This window comes from Ciconia boyciana, chromosome 10 (genome assembly GCF_034638445.1).
Source record: "Ciconia boyciana chromosome 10, ASM3463844v1, whole genome shotgun sequence".
NCBI lineage: Eukaryota > Metazoa > Chordata > Aves > Ciconiiformes > Ciconiidae > Ciconia > Ciconia boyciana.
Genome location: NC_132943.1, coordinates 1,046,011 through 1,061,509, shown reverse-complemented (window position 1 = coordinate 1,061,509; position 15,499 = coordinate 1,046,011). Strand labels below are relative to the sequence as shown.

The 15,499-nt window shown below is 41.3% G+C and overlaps 1 protein-coding gene across 1 annotated transcript in view; it reads left to right on the top strand.

Moving 5' to 3' along the window:
• Window positions 1-15,053, top strand: part of GPD2 (glycerol-3-phosphate dehydrogenase 2) — a 62,615-nt gene extending 47,562 nt beyond the window's left edge. Inside the window, exons 9-17 of the mRNA XM_072874512.1 lie at window positions 1,617-1,810; window positions 4,446-4,580; window positions 4,824-4,999; window positions 5,527-5,658; window positions 6,119-6,277; window positions 8,826-8,938; window positions 9,032-9,110; window positions 9,227-9,325; window positions 12,905-15,053. Of these exons, the coding sequence (XP_072730613.1) occupies window positions 1,617-1,810; window positions 4,446-4,580; window positions 4,824-4,999; window positions 5,527-5,658; window positions 6,119-6,277; window positions 8,826-8,938; window positions 9,032-9,110; window positions 9,227-9,325; window positions 12,905-13,030 (1,213 nt within the window). The 3' untranslated portion in view covers window positions 13,031-15,053. The remainder of the gene's footprint in view (window positions 1-1,616; window positions 1,811-4,445; window positions 4,581-4,823; window positions 5,000-5,526; window positions 5,659-6,118; window positions 6,278-8,825; window positions 8,939-9,031; window positions 9,111-9,226; window positions 9,326-12,904) is intronic.
• The last annotated feature ends 446 nt before the right edge of the window (window positions 15,054-15,499 follow it).

Sequence of the window (15,499 nt, the reverse complement as noted above, 5' to 3'; positions counted from 1 at the left end):
AAAACTTACCTTCAGTAATCAGTTTAGACTTCCTAAAAATGAAATATTCAGTGATTCAGCTTGCGGCTCTCTTAAATAGGTAATTCATATCCAAGCAGGTCTTTGCCTACCTTCAGCTTATTGTGTTAGTAGTTATTTGAGTCCATTGAATTATTCCCCTCTGATGGTCCTTATTACCACCTAAATATATACGTCCTGTCCTCCTTCCACATACTTCCTATATCCTCTTTCCATTATCAGGAATAGGTGCAAAACCTGAAGACTGCTAAACTGAGGGCAGATGTTTTTACAAGGACTTCCAGTGCCTGCAGTGAAAGTCTCCATCTTTCCTTTAAAGAAAAACAAGTGAAAAAAGGGGGCAGCTTAAATGTGTTCCTATATAAAAGCTGTTTACTTTGAAGTGTTTATAGATGCCTTTTGTTTCTGAAATATAAACAGAGCTATTTAATAAGTGAGAAGGATAACTGGGTTTGTACATGTGGGTTTATTTTTTTTTTTACATTATACCAGGAAACATTTATACATAAGTTAAAATTTCCTGTATGAAGAACTACTGTTTTTCTTCATTTTACTGAACCATCCTGTTTGTAGGACTGGCATAAATAAATAAAAAATCTCGGAATCCTAGCATCCAGTTAGTGTCTGTTAGTCATTATGGAGGTAATATCTTTTGCCGTTTTTTTTTTTCTTACAACACGGTTCCCCGTTCAGGAATGCTGTAGTGAGAGCTGGGAGCATTCGGAATGTGTTTCTCAGTCCGAATCCTGTGGGAGTCTGTGGGCGTTGGTTCCGTTCAAGTGGCGGGTGGTCAGCAAACTCGGGCTGCAGTGTCACTGGAAGCTTTCCGTTTAAGTGTACTCGTGACGCGTATGATTTCAGTGTTGCTCTTCTCTTGTTTTCTCTACTTTTCCCTTCTGTTACTAACCCTCGCCCATACTCCCCCGCCCCACCTCTATTGCTGGTGCAGGTTGTAGAAGCCGTTGGGATTTTGTATGTCTTGACTTTTGCCCTCTGTTTAGGGAGCAGATAATTGATAACTTGGGTTAATAATGTTTCATCTTAAATTTTTCTTGTTAGGCACCTCAAAACAGAACTAGGGTTCTGTTCTTATTGCTTCCATTTTAATGTGCATTCTGTTTCAGCCTTCCCTTTCCTTTGTGGCATAATATAAACTATTGTCCATTTTTTTATTAAAAGCAGTTGTTCATTCCATAATGAGTTTCAAGTAATTGCTGTTTTAAAATTTCCAAATGTTTGTGTTTGGAATTCCAATGAGCAAGGTTTTCAAGAGTGAATGGAGATGTGAGATGCCAAAGGCCTGATTGCTTGATTTAAGGTTGTGGTCTGCTACCTTGTTTAAGAAATCAAATTCTAGTAATATCTGAGCATCACATTCAAGGGCCTTATTTCTCAAAACTTCTGGGACTACCTTTTAAAGTCAGGTCACGGCCACATGTGAAATCTCTGATATTTTTATTTTGTTTATTTATTTTTAAACCATTTGACCTAAGAACAAAGGTAATGTTCTCATACTTTATCTGGGGTACAAGGTGGGCAAGAACAGAATCCTTGGGAACGCCTGACCTGTTTTGAACCATGTCCCTTCTTTATTTCAGCCCTGATAATATGGGTCTGCTTGACCCAGCCACCAGTGATGGTAGAGTGATTTTCTTCCTGCCATGGGAGAAGATGACTATTGCAGGGACCACAGACAGCCCGACTGACGTTACTTCCCATCCGATACCAACAGAAGAAGATATAAACTTCATTTTGAATGAAGTGCGCAACTACCTTAGTGTTGATGTTGAAGGTAAACCTTTGTCAGCTCTCTTTTTCCCTGGGAAGGTACTGATGAGCCTGTGGCATTTCAGTTTGAGTAAATGCTGTCTGTCTAAAGTTTTTCGGTGACTGATAACTATGGTTCTTGTGCATCTGGGTGTTTCTAAAACTAGTGGGACATAAGTGTCATCTTTGATCTACGTATCAGCTTAAAAAATGGTGGTTTTACAGATATACTTGGGCTACTTGGACTATGTAGATGAAAATCTGTTGATATCTGCATGTTCAGACTTCACATACCTTTCATCTAACTGGCACTAACTGTCCAGCTCCGCAGCCAAGTCGTTGTGGTCTCTTTGGGTGGCAGAGGCAAGGTTTTGCAGAACTGGGACAGTTTGGTCGTACATCAACGCAAGTACATCAAATAATTCACCTGCTTTTCTTGAAGGAAGAGTTGTTCTCACTTTTGCCCTGTCTTTGTTTTTATTTCCATTTTTCTAGGCGCTTTATTCTTAGAATTTGCTTTTCTTGATATGGTAAATATCTAATAGTGTCAGTCTTCAGTGGGAGAGGAAAGTATAATGGACAAAGAGGGAATTTATAAAAATTACTCGGTGACAGTTGTTCTCTTCAGTAGCTGAGCCGAGAACACGTTTGTTGTAAGATGCTGACCTGCTTTGACTCAGTGCTGGTTTAAAGGAGAGGGGCTTCTTTCCTCCATAGTGAGGTTTTTTTAAATTATTCTTTGAAAGCATTTGTACTTCTGTATTTCTGTTGTAGTAGCAACATTAAAATAAATCTGAAAAGCACTCTGTCAGGAACATTGCATCATCTCTAGGTTTGGGAAAACTTGCTGTCCGGAGGTTGGAAACGCTAGATTACTTGTTTCCTGAAGTGGATAATTGATGGCTCTGTATTGTATAAAGTTCAGAAAAAGTCTTCAGGAAATGTAGCTTTAAGTTTCTTGAGCAGAAGTTGATATAAATAAGTGTGGTAGGCCGGACAGGTAGCTGGTAGAGTTAAGACTGTGAATAAGACAGAGATTTTGCAAGGTATTTTACAGAAGTACATTATGAAGTGTTTAATTCTTTTGAATGAAACCTACCTAGGTGCATGCTGTTTTTCACATATGCAATTAGCAGTGTTTATAGATTGCTTGTTACTGAATTAACAACTGTGCTGGCCATATCAACTCACTGCAGACCTGCCTTTTTGCTGCCAGAGACAGTGCCAGGGTTATCAACTTACACAGGCTTGGATGTGTTCCAACTGTTTAATTATAGTGTCACGCATGCTGCTTTTTCTAGTTTCATTAGTTTATAAATGTAATATGGTATCTTATTTCTGTGATTAACACTTCATTTTGGCAGGTTAAACATGCTGGCAGAGCAACATTGATTTCTGAAATCTATTTTGTGTTCTTTGGGGATATTTTTACACCCCGTTACTGATTTTCAATTATCACTTATTTGAAAGTTGTATAAAAAAAATGTTCCAAAGACTTCAGCATAAAGCAAATCGGTCAGTTTTTCTATTGCAAATTTAATAAGCAGCAAAACTAATTTCATTAAATTCTCTCTCAGTCCCATGTTTTATATATGAAAAAAAAGTGACTTTTGGAGGCTGGGGTATTTTCCTACAACTGTTAAGGGCTTTTGTGACTACTTGATGCCTTCAGGTTTTCTTCCTCCAAGTTTACTGAGAAGTCAGGGTTGACTTTAGGGATGTGCTTGGAACTCGGCAGGAAGCAGAGGAGTAGCATGGGGGGGAAGAAGAAAGTAAAGGACCATTTAGTCAGGCTTCTTGTGGAGTGGGACAACGTTTCTGAAGCAGTGATAAGGAGGAGGAAGAGAAGGCAGGGCTGGAAGACGTGGTAGTGTAAGAGATGTAGACTCTTCTGTTGGGTGGTTTTTGGCAGGTCAGTTGGGCCCTTTTGGGTTGCTGTGCAGTAACAAATGCTGGCGTGGGATACAAGCTTTGGGGATGTGCTACAGCCGACCACAACCTTGCCAATAAATTTTCTCCTTGTGCATATGTGTAACTGCACTTTTGATAAAGGCTGTGGATAAAGATCACTTGTCAAGAGGAAAACTTGGAAAAATAACCTACAAGCTAGAGAAAAAGCTTTGAAGTCCTAAAAGCAAACCTCATGGTCATGTGGAACAAACTTTATTTTGGTTTCTAAAATGTAATGTAAAGACTGTCCTGTCAGCACAAGCAAACAAGGAGAAGACTTGGTGCTGGGGGGGGATGTTTTGGTTTTGGTAGGGTTTGTTTTTTGGGTTTGGGATTTTTTTGACCTGATCGATGACTTTGACAGTTGAACCACTCTTGGTTAATCAGTTCCCAGGATATCTCTATTCTGTTGGATTTTTAACCAGTGTGAAAAACAGACCTCTCCATCTGACTTTGTTTTGCGCTAGAGAATATTATTGATACCGATCAGGGCAGTGCTGTCTTTAGTTCTGCAGCCCAGCTTATTCCATTACTTTGGAGAATCTTCTTCAGCTTTTTTGAGCTGCTCAACTAACAAGCGTGGTGTGGTGCAGTCCTTGTTTCACAGCGAGTATCTACTCAGAGGCAATGCCACAAAGACCATGGGAGGGATGTGAGATAAATACCCATCAGTTCCTGGCTGACTTTGGCTGATCTTTGGTTCCGGACAGTGAGAAGAGGAGACGTGTTGGCAGCGTGGAGTGGCATTCGTCCTCTGGTCACAGACCCCAACTCCAAAGACACACAGTCGATATCCCGGAATCACGTCGTTACCATTAGCGATAGTGGCCTTGTCACGATAGCAGGTACTAGAAGTTCTCTTAAAGTATAGCTTTGGGCTTCCCCAGCGTATTTTATTCAAAACTTTTCTTGTTACAGGATAATCCTTCATGTTCCTATAACTAGATAATGATCTGTCAGCGGTAGCACGACTGGCTTGTTGGAGCAAGTCTAGTAAGAATAACGTGATATATAAAATATATATAGTACATACTAACTTGGTATTCCGCTTGCTTTCCCCAAATAAAGAAGTAGATGTGTGGTTACAGGTGGGAAGTGGACAACCTACCGTGCCATGGCGCAGGACACCATTGATGCAGCTGTTCAGGCGCATGATCTGAGGGCAGGTTCCAGTAAGACCATTGGGCTGCAGCTACAAGGGGCTGAGGACTGGAGTCCCACTCTCTACATTAGGCTGGTCCAAGACTATGGACTTGAAAGTGAGGTGAGTCATGGTTTCTCTTGATACTCTGATGTTTCTGTGTTGGAGGGTTTTGTTTTCCCACTAAATCTAATGCCAGCATAACTTGTACAAAGGCCTGTTGAGCCTGATAAGAGCTTATTATCTGTCTGGGGCAAAGATAGTTTTAACAAAAATAAACAAAAATAAATTCTAGTAATTGTTCTTCTTTTCTTCCCTTCTCCCTTCCTTCTAATCTTGACTGTTTCCTGCTTCAAAATGTTATGACATGCTAGGGTCTGTCTTCCTTTGAGCCCGACAAAAGCTGTACTTCAGATGTGATACGGTGTAGCAGAAGAGTTGGAGCATCACTAGTCACAGCTGTATTGATACAGACATGGTGGTTTCAGTGCTGGTCTAACCCTTTCACAAAGCAAGTAGTTTCCTCCCACACAATCAAAATCTAATACTCTCTTCAGCCTGTTTGTTATTGCTGATAGAGAATTGACAAGAAAAACGTGTATATTTGATGTGCTTTCGAAAGCATATTGAATTTGTTTTCAACTCCGTAGGTGGCTCAGCATCTAGCTTCAACATACGGCGACAAGGCTTTTGAGGTGGCCAAAATAGCCCAAGTTACAGGAAAGAGATGGCCGATCGTTGGAAAACGTCTTGTATCAGAATTTCCTTATATTGAAGCTGAGGTATGTGGAAAAACTCCATAATGTTCTTCAGTTCTTTTCTCGGGATAAGCAGTTTCTGGAGCAGGTCTGTCTCGCTCTCTGAAACATCTCCGTAAGCCCTTTCCTTTGGTGAGGTCCAGATTTTTTTCCTGTTCTTGTTTTTCCCCTTACCCAGAGCATGCTTTATTTTTATGTTTATGTATACACATATAAATATATTTTTATATAGTTAAATATTTAGAATTATATAATGTCTATTTTTTATTTCATATATACATGTTTGATCCCGGATGCATTTTAGAAAATGTTCCAAGTAAAAAGGAGCTTTTCAAACCCTTCTCTTGTCTGGGTGGGAACTAGTTACAGAAAGTTCATTTTGTACAGCCAGCCCAGCAGTGCGGTTTGTGATGCTAAACATAATTTCCAACAATGCCTGTCTACTTTCTCATCTGCATTTTTTCCCCTTTTCTTATTGTTCCAGGTTGTCTATGGTGTTAAAGAGTACGCCCGCACGGCAGTGGATATGATTTCCCGACGTACTCGCTTGGCCTTTCTGAATGTGCAGGCTGCGGAGGAAGCCCTGCCAAGAATCGTAGATATAATGGGCAAAGAACTTAACTGGAGTGAGCAGAAAAAAAAGGTACAAAGGGCTTTTTTCATCTGAAACTGTTTTGTTTTTCTTAAGTAGTTTCCATGTTAACGATCTAAATTAGTTGAATAGAAAACTTCAAGTGATGCTTTCTTCCTGAGAGAATGATTCGCTTGGCGTATTTCATTATAAAGACTTTATCAAAATAGCTGTGAAATGAGTTGGTATTGGCCAGGGGGTGGAGGGGAAAGTGGAAGGTCTGTATTCTTTTGTTCCCCAACTTTAAAAATGAAAGCAGACTTGGCATTACTATCCCATTCCTGTTCAAATATTTTGTTTACTGACACTTTCCAACAAATCTGCCTCAGAAAAGGAGGATCTTGTAATCTGCGTCACTCCTTTTTGTCTGCTGCGTCTTTTGAAAAGTGATGATACTGAGTTTGCACCATTCTCTGGCCTAAATTAGTGTTTAAGGTCACTGTTAGCTTCCTTTGTCCCCAGTGGGTCTGTGCTCAGACATACAGCGTGGGACTCCTCCCGCTTTACTTGCGGTGTTGATAACAGGCTGTCTCTATCTAAGCCAGTCTCTGTAGTAAACAACTTTGGTCAAATGACTTACCCTAATGAAGGCATCTGCTGTGCATGCATTGAATTGCACCCTACAGCCCTGTGTAGATCTCCACAAACGGTCAGGAGTACCTTGGATAACTAGCTTAGATGTAGACATCCCACTTACTGACGTGAATCCTGCCCCTTCTGAACTATCACATCATGTAAGTTACCGATTATCGCTTCTTTCTGTTGTCATAAAAAGACAAATGCCCCGAATACTGGAGGCTGTGCTTGTAATGCTGTCCAGGGTATGGTGGAGGAAAGGCAGCGCAAGGAGTGCCGAGCCCAAATGGGACACGCGATTTGGGACTTCTTTCACTGTGAAGCAGACAGAACCTGTGAATGCTCACCTAGCTCTTCCACTCCAAAGGGGATGGGAAGTTTCCCTTGCACTGTTCATGAAACCTTTTAGCCAGTTAGAAGTTTGATTAACATTCTGGAAGGAGCTCATCTGAATCCTGCTAGCCAGAGGACCTGCTGTGATCCTGAAGCCTCCCCACAGGAATGCATAAAGAAAGGGATACCATCATGTCACAGTTGTGAGCTGCGTTGCTTGTGTGCCTTTGTGTTGAGCAACCCCATAGTCAGAGGTGTTTGACTGAAGTTAGAGGTGTCTCGCCCTTACCCAGTGAGATTTGCTCATATAATCATTTGCCACGTTAAACAAAGCTTAAATTCTTCCATAACAATAGATTGGAAAATGGGAAGCTTGCAAAGCAAAGAATTTGAAACCAGCATGACGTTAGGGTTGCATGGACAGCTGTAACTCCAGCAGCCTGTAGTTGGGGAGTTAGGCACCCATTCTCACCATAAGCTGCAGGAAGGAACATTAACGAGTACTACATGCACCCGTAAGACTTACAAAGCCATCTGTGGCTTGTGTGAGCTCGCTAATGCCAGCAGGGCAGTCTCTGCATTCCCTGAATGCCCACTGGGGTTTCTTTTGGAAAAGTCTCCTTTTCTTTCAAATGAGGCTAAACCCCCCCGAGTTATTGAGCATCTCTTCTGTAACCAGTCTTGGGCCATTTTGAAGTGCTGCATTTTTACAGCAATCCTGCACGTGCTACATTTCAACTTGACGGACGAGGCAATTCAATGCCTATCCAGAAGAGCACTCTTTAATTTAGATCTTATGGTAAGACCATTAAGTAAGTCTTTGTTGGTTTGGGAATTTAAGGCTAATTTGTGTGCTTATATTGAAGTATGTAAGAGTAGTCTGGTATAGTTTGGTTGGTCTCCTAATACGCCTTCATGAACAAGTCTTTGCTAGATGAAGTGGCTTGTAAGTACGTGCCTAGGAATCTTTTACTGCTACTGCTGCCGTTACTTAGCACGCTTACTCTTGTTTGTTAACTGCAGTGCGGACTATTTAATACTGGTGCCCATGTGGCAGATGCTTGTATCACTCTTAGAACCGTGTCTGGTGTACCCATCACTGTAGAACTCTGTTCTACAGTACTTTAGGTATGTCAGGTGTTTATCACTTATTAAAAAACTGGCTATGGAAGACCTTGCACTGCACTTTCAGGTAATAAATTAATGTTACTGCCACCAAGAAAACTAGTTTAAAACATAAAGAACCTGCCTGGCGTTGAGCCTCCTGATTTTTTTGCTGATTTTGGACAAGTTAGGTGAAACGTTGCACTAAGATACCAGCTGTGAGTTAAATGGCATTTTGTAGGCCTGACCTGCCAGTGCCGTTCTTCTTGAAATGGGTAGATATACCATGTGTGACTGAAGGCGTGGTATGGTCTTAAAAGCCCTTACACAGTAATTAGAAGTCTTTACCAGACTTGATATCTCTTTTCAAGAGTACAAAGTGGCTAAGCTTAACTTATTTTTTAAATACTTTTCAGCTACCATCTGCTTAATTTTTGGACCTTGGCTAAGTTCTAGTTAAGTGGAAGAAGCTAATAAATACTACATTAAAAAATTGTGCAAGAGCTTGCTATTCCTCAGGTATACAGTTTTTCTTTTTTTGTTGTAGGAAGAACTTGAAGCTGCTAAAAAATTTCTCTATTATGAAATGGGCTACAAAGTAAAATCAGATCAATTAACAGACAGCTCTGAAATCAGTCTAGTGCCTTCAGATATTGAAAGGTAAGTAAAATAAGAGTTCCCTATGCTGCTAGGCATTAATACCTATCATTCTTCTGAGTGCAGTTTTTCCCACTGATAATCCTTATCTTGCAGGTACAAGAAGCGATTCCACATGTTTGACAAGGACAAGAAAGGGTTTATTACTATACTGGATGTGCAGCGTGTCTTGGAGGTAATGTTTCCTTGTGTTCTTCTAGTTTCCTTTTTAAGCCTCTTATCTAAATTTCAGAGTGGCATAAATAGTGCTGAACAACCCAGTTGACATCCTTCTGTGCTTTTTTTGTCTAGAGCATCAGTGTGCAAATTGCTGAAAATACACTTCATGAGATTCTAAATGAAGTGGATCTGAACAAAAATGGACAGGTTGAGCTCAATGAGTTTTTGCAGGTAGGTGTTTCTCTGTTACAAGAGAAGCTGTAACCTTAATGAACAAAGGCATGGGTATTTCATTTTTGCCCCCGTTGCTGAAGGGCTGGGTTGGAGACTAGGCGAGTGTGTTACTTGCGTAAATGCTGTAGTGTTGATGCTATTTGCCAGATCACAAGAGAAGTGACACTCAGAGCCATCCTCAAGCAACTTTGAAATGCGAGGATTTTTTTTTCATGTGCGGAAACAACGAGACCCAAAGAACGGGTCCCATTGACAAAGTATACCACAGTACAGACCTGAATTTGGCTTTTTTCATACAGAAATGCTGTTTAAGTATATTCAAAATGATACAATTGTCCATTGGAAGGTATATGGCACGGTTATGCACGCTGACATTTTTCTGGGTCTGTTAAGTCATTAGTCATTTCTAAACTGTTTTGAATATTTTAAAGAATGAGCTTGTGGTTAAAGCACATCCGGTCCATATAATCCCACTTAAACTCCTGGATTGGCTAACATTGTCTCAGTTTGTGTGAAAGGCATTACACTGACAACCCATATATCTGCTTTTTGCAGGGCTTTGAAATAAAATTCAGGGTGCTACTGAAACGTTTGTTTGCCCAGCTCCTCTTGCATATGCAGTTTGCCAGCCAGCTTTGTTTTTGTAGAGTTGTTCTTGGTGTGGTATTTCAAGCGACTGCCATGTCTTTCCTGCATGGTGGCAATGATGAATGCCGAACATGAGATAAATTAATGCTGGGGATTTTGGTCAATGTCAGCCCTTTCTTCACTGTGTCAAGTTAAACAAACAAGATCAAGGCAAAGGAAATGGTAATTGTCTCTCTCGAGATGAGCTGCAGATAAGAGCAGCATTGTTGAATCTAAATGCAGAAAATTTTCACAGGTTGTGTCCAGCATTAGAAAAAAGGACTATTTATTTGCCTAAAATGCAGCAATTTAGCTGGGTAACTGAAATGCACTTGGGGGAAGGGGAAAAAAAAACCCAAACAAACCCTGGGGGGAAAGGAGAAACAATGGCTTTGGGAGTTTATACTTATGTATTCGAATATAAGAGAAAATCACTGCTGTTTTTCTGGCTGTTGAAAAGGGTCTCCTCCTTACATCCCTTTGCACATGAAAACTTAATTGGTGGGGGGAACCCACCATTTACTGTAAGGGCTGTGTTTAAACTATAATTTGGTTAGTTTGGATACATTGTGGTTAAGGAGTTGAAACAACTAGTAATTGTATCTTCTGTGGATTTTTTTGGTGGCTTTCTGGGTTTTTTGCTTTGCTGTGCTGAACGGTCTTATTGGGGTTGCCTGCCCTATGTCATAATATCTGTAAAATATAGACGGCAAGTCACTGTTTTGGTCTAGTTTCACAGTTACTTTCGTAAAACTGTGTAACTGTGTGGCTACTGGCTTCTCCTATACGTTTCACAACGCAATCTAAATATTTAACACGAGCGACGGGCACTGCAGTAAGGATCACGTGTGCCTACACACCTCCTTCCTGTCGAGGCGGAGAGCAGCACGCGGGGAGCTGCTGCGGAGCCAAGTGCTAGGTAGGAAGTGTGGTAATAAAATTAACAGGAGGTTGCCATGGAAGGAACAAAATACATTAAATGTTTGTTTAATTTTTTTAATGGATCTGTTAAGTCAGTTCCCAATACTTTTGTGTTTGCTTTCTGAAAACTTTCAAGTAATTGCATTTTACCGCAGAATGCTTGTGGAAAGCCATGTGCAAATATTTGTGGACGTTTATATTAGAATACAGGAACACGTTGTACCAGGGTGGCTGCGTAGCTCTCCAGGTGGGGAGCAGAGCAATGCCAAGTGCTTTCATTTGGCCAACTGCAGATTGCCAATGTAGCTCAAATAATGGTCTCGTGAGAACTGGTCCTGGCAGACACCGATGCTTACAGGTGTGTCACAAAGAGAAAGCGGACTGCATTGATCAGCGTTCAGTACAAACAGGTCGTTACCGTGGCAGGGAGGCAGAGCTCTGACAGCGTTTAGGTGCGCGCGGAGCTGTCTTACGGCAGTGACTGTTTTTCTGAAGACTTGCATGCAGAAGCCTAGTGCTGCTGCCACTTATGCTCAAGAAAGGAGGGGGACCTTGGGAACTAGTTTGGTACGTAAAGGCAAAAAAACCCCCGTGTTAAACCAGGAGGATCAGCCATCTTTTTTGTGGTCACTTCCCCAAAGAGCGTGCAGTATAGTCAGACCAGACAGACACAAGGCTGGTAACCAAGTGTATCGTCAAGCAGGGTGGATGGGTGTGAGGGCAATGCCTCTCCTCTTAGGGCCTCCCTGTCTGCATTGTAGGGATCGCTACGCATCAGTAGCGGAAGTGGGGATGGGGGCGAGGGAGAACACCAAGCCCGAGCGATGGAGGACTTCCCTTGCTGGCTGTAGCTACTGCTCTTACTGCTGCTGGTCCTCTCCTTCCCAACTCTGCCATCTGCCTTGCCTCCGGGCTGCACAGGGTAATCAAAATGCCTTCAAAATGCAGGGAGGTTTTGCCACCCTCAGCTGGGTCTGTAAAGCACGGGGTTCCCCTCTGTCCCTTTCCCCTCCCAGGTACTCGTTCCTGAGTACCACATTTGCATAGGTCCAGCTGCAGATATAATTAATAGATTTTCCTATAGAGGGGAAGAAATCCAAAGGATTCTTAGCACTCAATGGGAGTAAGAAATTGCATTTTGTAAGTGCCAATTGCTTTTCATAGTAGTCTTTGACAAGCTGACTGCATGTAATTTCAGGTCTAATGCTCACTTTATCCATGGGATAAAGAAAAATTAACTAAAATCTTAGCAGTAGTGTGTGTTCGTTAAGATAGAGCTGAGTCCAGTTTGAAGGACTTAAAGGCAAATTAGTTTTAAAAGTCTGTAAAGGAATTTGGATTTGAAAGACTTGTGGAAGTCAAGTACACTATTTCTACAAAGAAGGGCATATGAATGAAAACGGGTATGGTCCAGGGTCAGTGGTAGATCAGGAATGGTGGTGTTCTATTAGTTACATCTTTCAGAGATAAAAAAAAAAAAAGAAAAACCCTGGTGTTGATGGTTGCCTGCACTGTTACTTCCAAGTGGATCGTATTTGGTACTTCTACTCTTCCTGCCACCCATGCCTGGCCAAAACTTTCATCGATATTTCTGGCAAATGTAGATGAGCTTTGAGGTGAGTCTTTGAAACCATACAGCAGTTTTGCTTTATATATGGAAAAATCAGTTCTGTATGTTCATTAACGCTTGCTAATGGCTCTTGGACAAACTCTGCCATTGTTTAGCCTGGAACTGTGTCGGTGTCGGCCGTTGCCGGCCCAGGGGCAGGACAGCCAGCCGTCTCCATACACCTCTCGTGCAGAGGAGTTCATGGCACCAAGCTGCGTGACTCTGCTGCTGTCCCGTGTCCCGTAAGCCGTGTCGGTGGAGGGCTTGGGAGGTCTCTGCTCAGGGACTGGTATTGGTTGCGGTCACCCTGCTGTCCCTCCGGCTGCTTACCGAGGCCTTTCCACGAGGGACGTACCGTCTACCTCTGTTCTTTGTCTTGCAAATGGGTTAACAGGATGCTCTCCCTGTTGTGTCTTAAGCTCATGAGTGCTATTCAGAAGGGCCACGTCTCTGGAAGCCGGCTGGCTGTGCTCATGAAGACTGCCGAGGAGAACCTGCGTCAGAGGGTGGTGATTCCGGTGGACCGGAGCGGTGGTGGACTGTGAGTTCAAACACAACGTCTGCTCGCAGCCACAGCTGACGGAGACGCGTCAGCTGCTGAAAAACATTCCAGTGCTTCTGATTGTCCTTGCTTGTTCAAGATGACTGGGATCTGTCTCTCGGTGTAGCTCTTACAAAAATACATTGGTGCATTTGTTTTCATTATTAATGGTTTCCTGTACAGCTCTTAATACTCCGGTATGTGGCCTTTTGGATTGGGTGTTCTTTAGACATAGGAGTTTATTAACAAGAGTTCAGGAACACAGTCTAGAAAGATTTGGGTGCACACAGAAGCACACGTGCACCTACTGCCTTGTTCATTAACTTTTATATCACCCTTACCTTTTTAAAGGAAACGATGCTCAGAAAGTGAATCCTGCCTTTAAATGCATTGCATTGAGTTTTGCAAATATGCGTTTAGTACGTAAAAGCTGCTGATCTGTCCTCTTCAACAAAGAGCAAGAGGGGGAAAGCTGGTGTTCTGGATTGGGGAGAGTATCACAAACGGAACGAAAGTGACCCTTCCTGAGGTGGTGATTACAGTGAAGAACTGTCGTGAGCCTTCCGTAGGTGGCTGGTTTTGCTCTTTCAAGTGCTTTCTTATTCCAGTGGTACCAATACTTGGCCAGACAAAAATATCAGCAGTATGAAGCTGGAAAACTACAAGACATCCTGATTAATCACCCAAGCTAATAATTCAGTTAAAAGCTAGGGAACGGTTTTCCTTTCTCTCATATTAATAAAAATAAGCTTCCTTTAATAAATAGCGTTGTCTAGCAGGTGGTGTTTTATGCTGTAAACTGCTTCATACTGTTTCCAGTTTTGGACAAACACTGATGATACGTAGACTAGGGCAGGTTTTGATAGCGTAAAGTCTTAATTGTTCATTTAAAAATGCTCAAACACCAAGTGAAACTATGAGATTTGTTTTGCATTCCACTAACTTTTATAGAAAAGTGAAAGGGCTATTTTTCAGCAGATTAATTAAAAAAAAAAAAAATTAGGACCACTCACTTAAGCTGTTTTCAACAATGTTGTATCTGGCTATTTGCCTTTCTGTTAGATTGACTAGGTTCAAGATCAGGTGGAAGGCTTCTGCCTAATGTAGAACAAGGAAAGGAAAAACACAAGAATGGTTTATTGATTAATTTGTCATTCTGTTATATTCTTTGAGTATAAATACCAATTTACAACTCAAAACAAGCCGCAGTTCCAAGGTGTCAGAGTTTCTACTTATGTAAAATCTGATATATTTTAACTGATGTGACCACATTCACTAGTGGAAAATAACAGTACAGGAATGAACAGCAAAGATTACTTTGATATTTTAAAAGGGAAAATGATTACATGCACAAAATGGAGATGCTGAGGAGTGTTAGTATGTAGCATAGTAAGTACAGATGTTGTGTTTGGCTGGGGAGGCAGAGTCCTTTAAAAAAAAATTAAAAATGCAGGTGTTTAAAAATAGTAGATACAAAAAAAAAAAAGGGCAAGCCTCATTTCAAGTTCAGTAAATGGTTACATTTCTGTCAGTCCAAACGATTGGTAAAATCTGGAGGGAAGGAGGCAGTCTTGGGTAAAACGTCTTTCAGATGGTTTTTGCATGTTAAATTTTTTTTGATGCTGCCTTGTGCCAAACTGCAGATGCTGTTCAGGGGTTATGGCTTTTCTGCTTCGAGTCCTGTGCTAGCGAGGCGCAGTCTGGGTGAATGAGGAGTTAGCACATTTGACAGTGTGAGAATTTCTTTATGAACAAAGGGGTTTGTTTCTGGGCTCCTGTAAACTTTTCTTTTTGAAATATGTTCCAGTATATTCGGGTAAAGTATGTCATGTTTGACACAGCTTTGTATTTCCAAAACCCTTCTCAAATACGAACACCACAACAGATTTTACATATACTGCGGAACTGGAGGGAAGTGAATGTACAATACACAGGTTATTTTGGTTCAGTGAGCAAGGTAAGAAGGGAAGGGGTTTAGGATTCTACTATTAACAACAATTTGAGGGGGGGAAAAAAAAAAAGTAAAAGTAATGAGACCTTGTCCAGGCCACATGAAGAAAAATATTTACAATATTTAACATCTTTTGTATGGTTTAAGGAAAAATTCTCCTCCACTCCTCTATAAATGGCACTGTTGAGAATTAATAATACAAGTTTACCTGCAAAGCCAGGATTTTCTGCTTTGTACCCAAAGTATACTCTTTGTTCTCTTGTTTTAGTAATATTGCATACAGAATGTGACTTTGGGATTTTCTTGGCTACACGTGTCCTCCAATATGAATTTGCTTTGCATCTGAGGCACTTTACTGTCATGCTTCTCTGCTCTTTTGTATGGCACAGCAAGATCTTGTATGACTGCCTTGTGTAACAAGAGAAGATTGCATGTGTTACTTCACACAGCTAAATCTATACATGGAAAAAATCTAGAAGTATTTATTTATCACCTCACCTTTGTTTTCAGGAATGTTGGCTT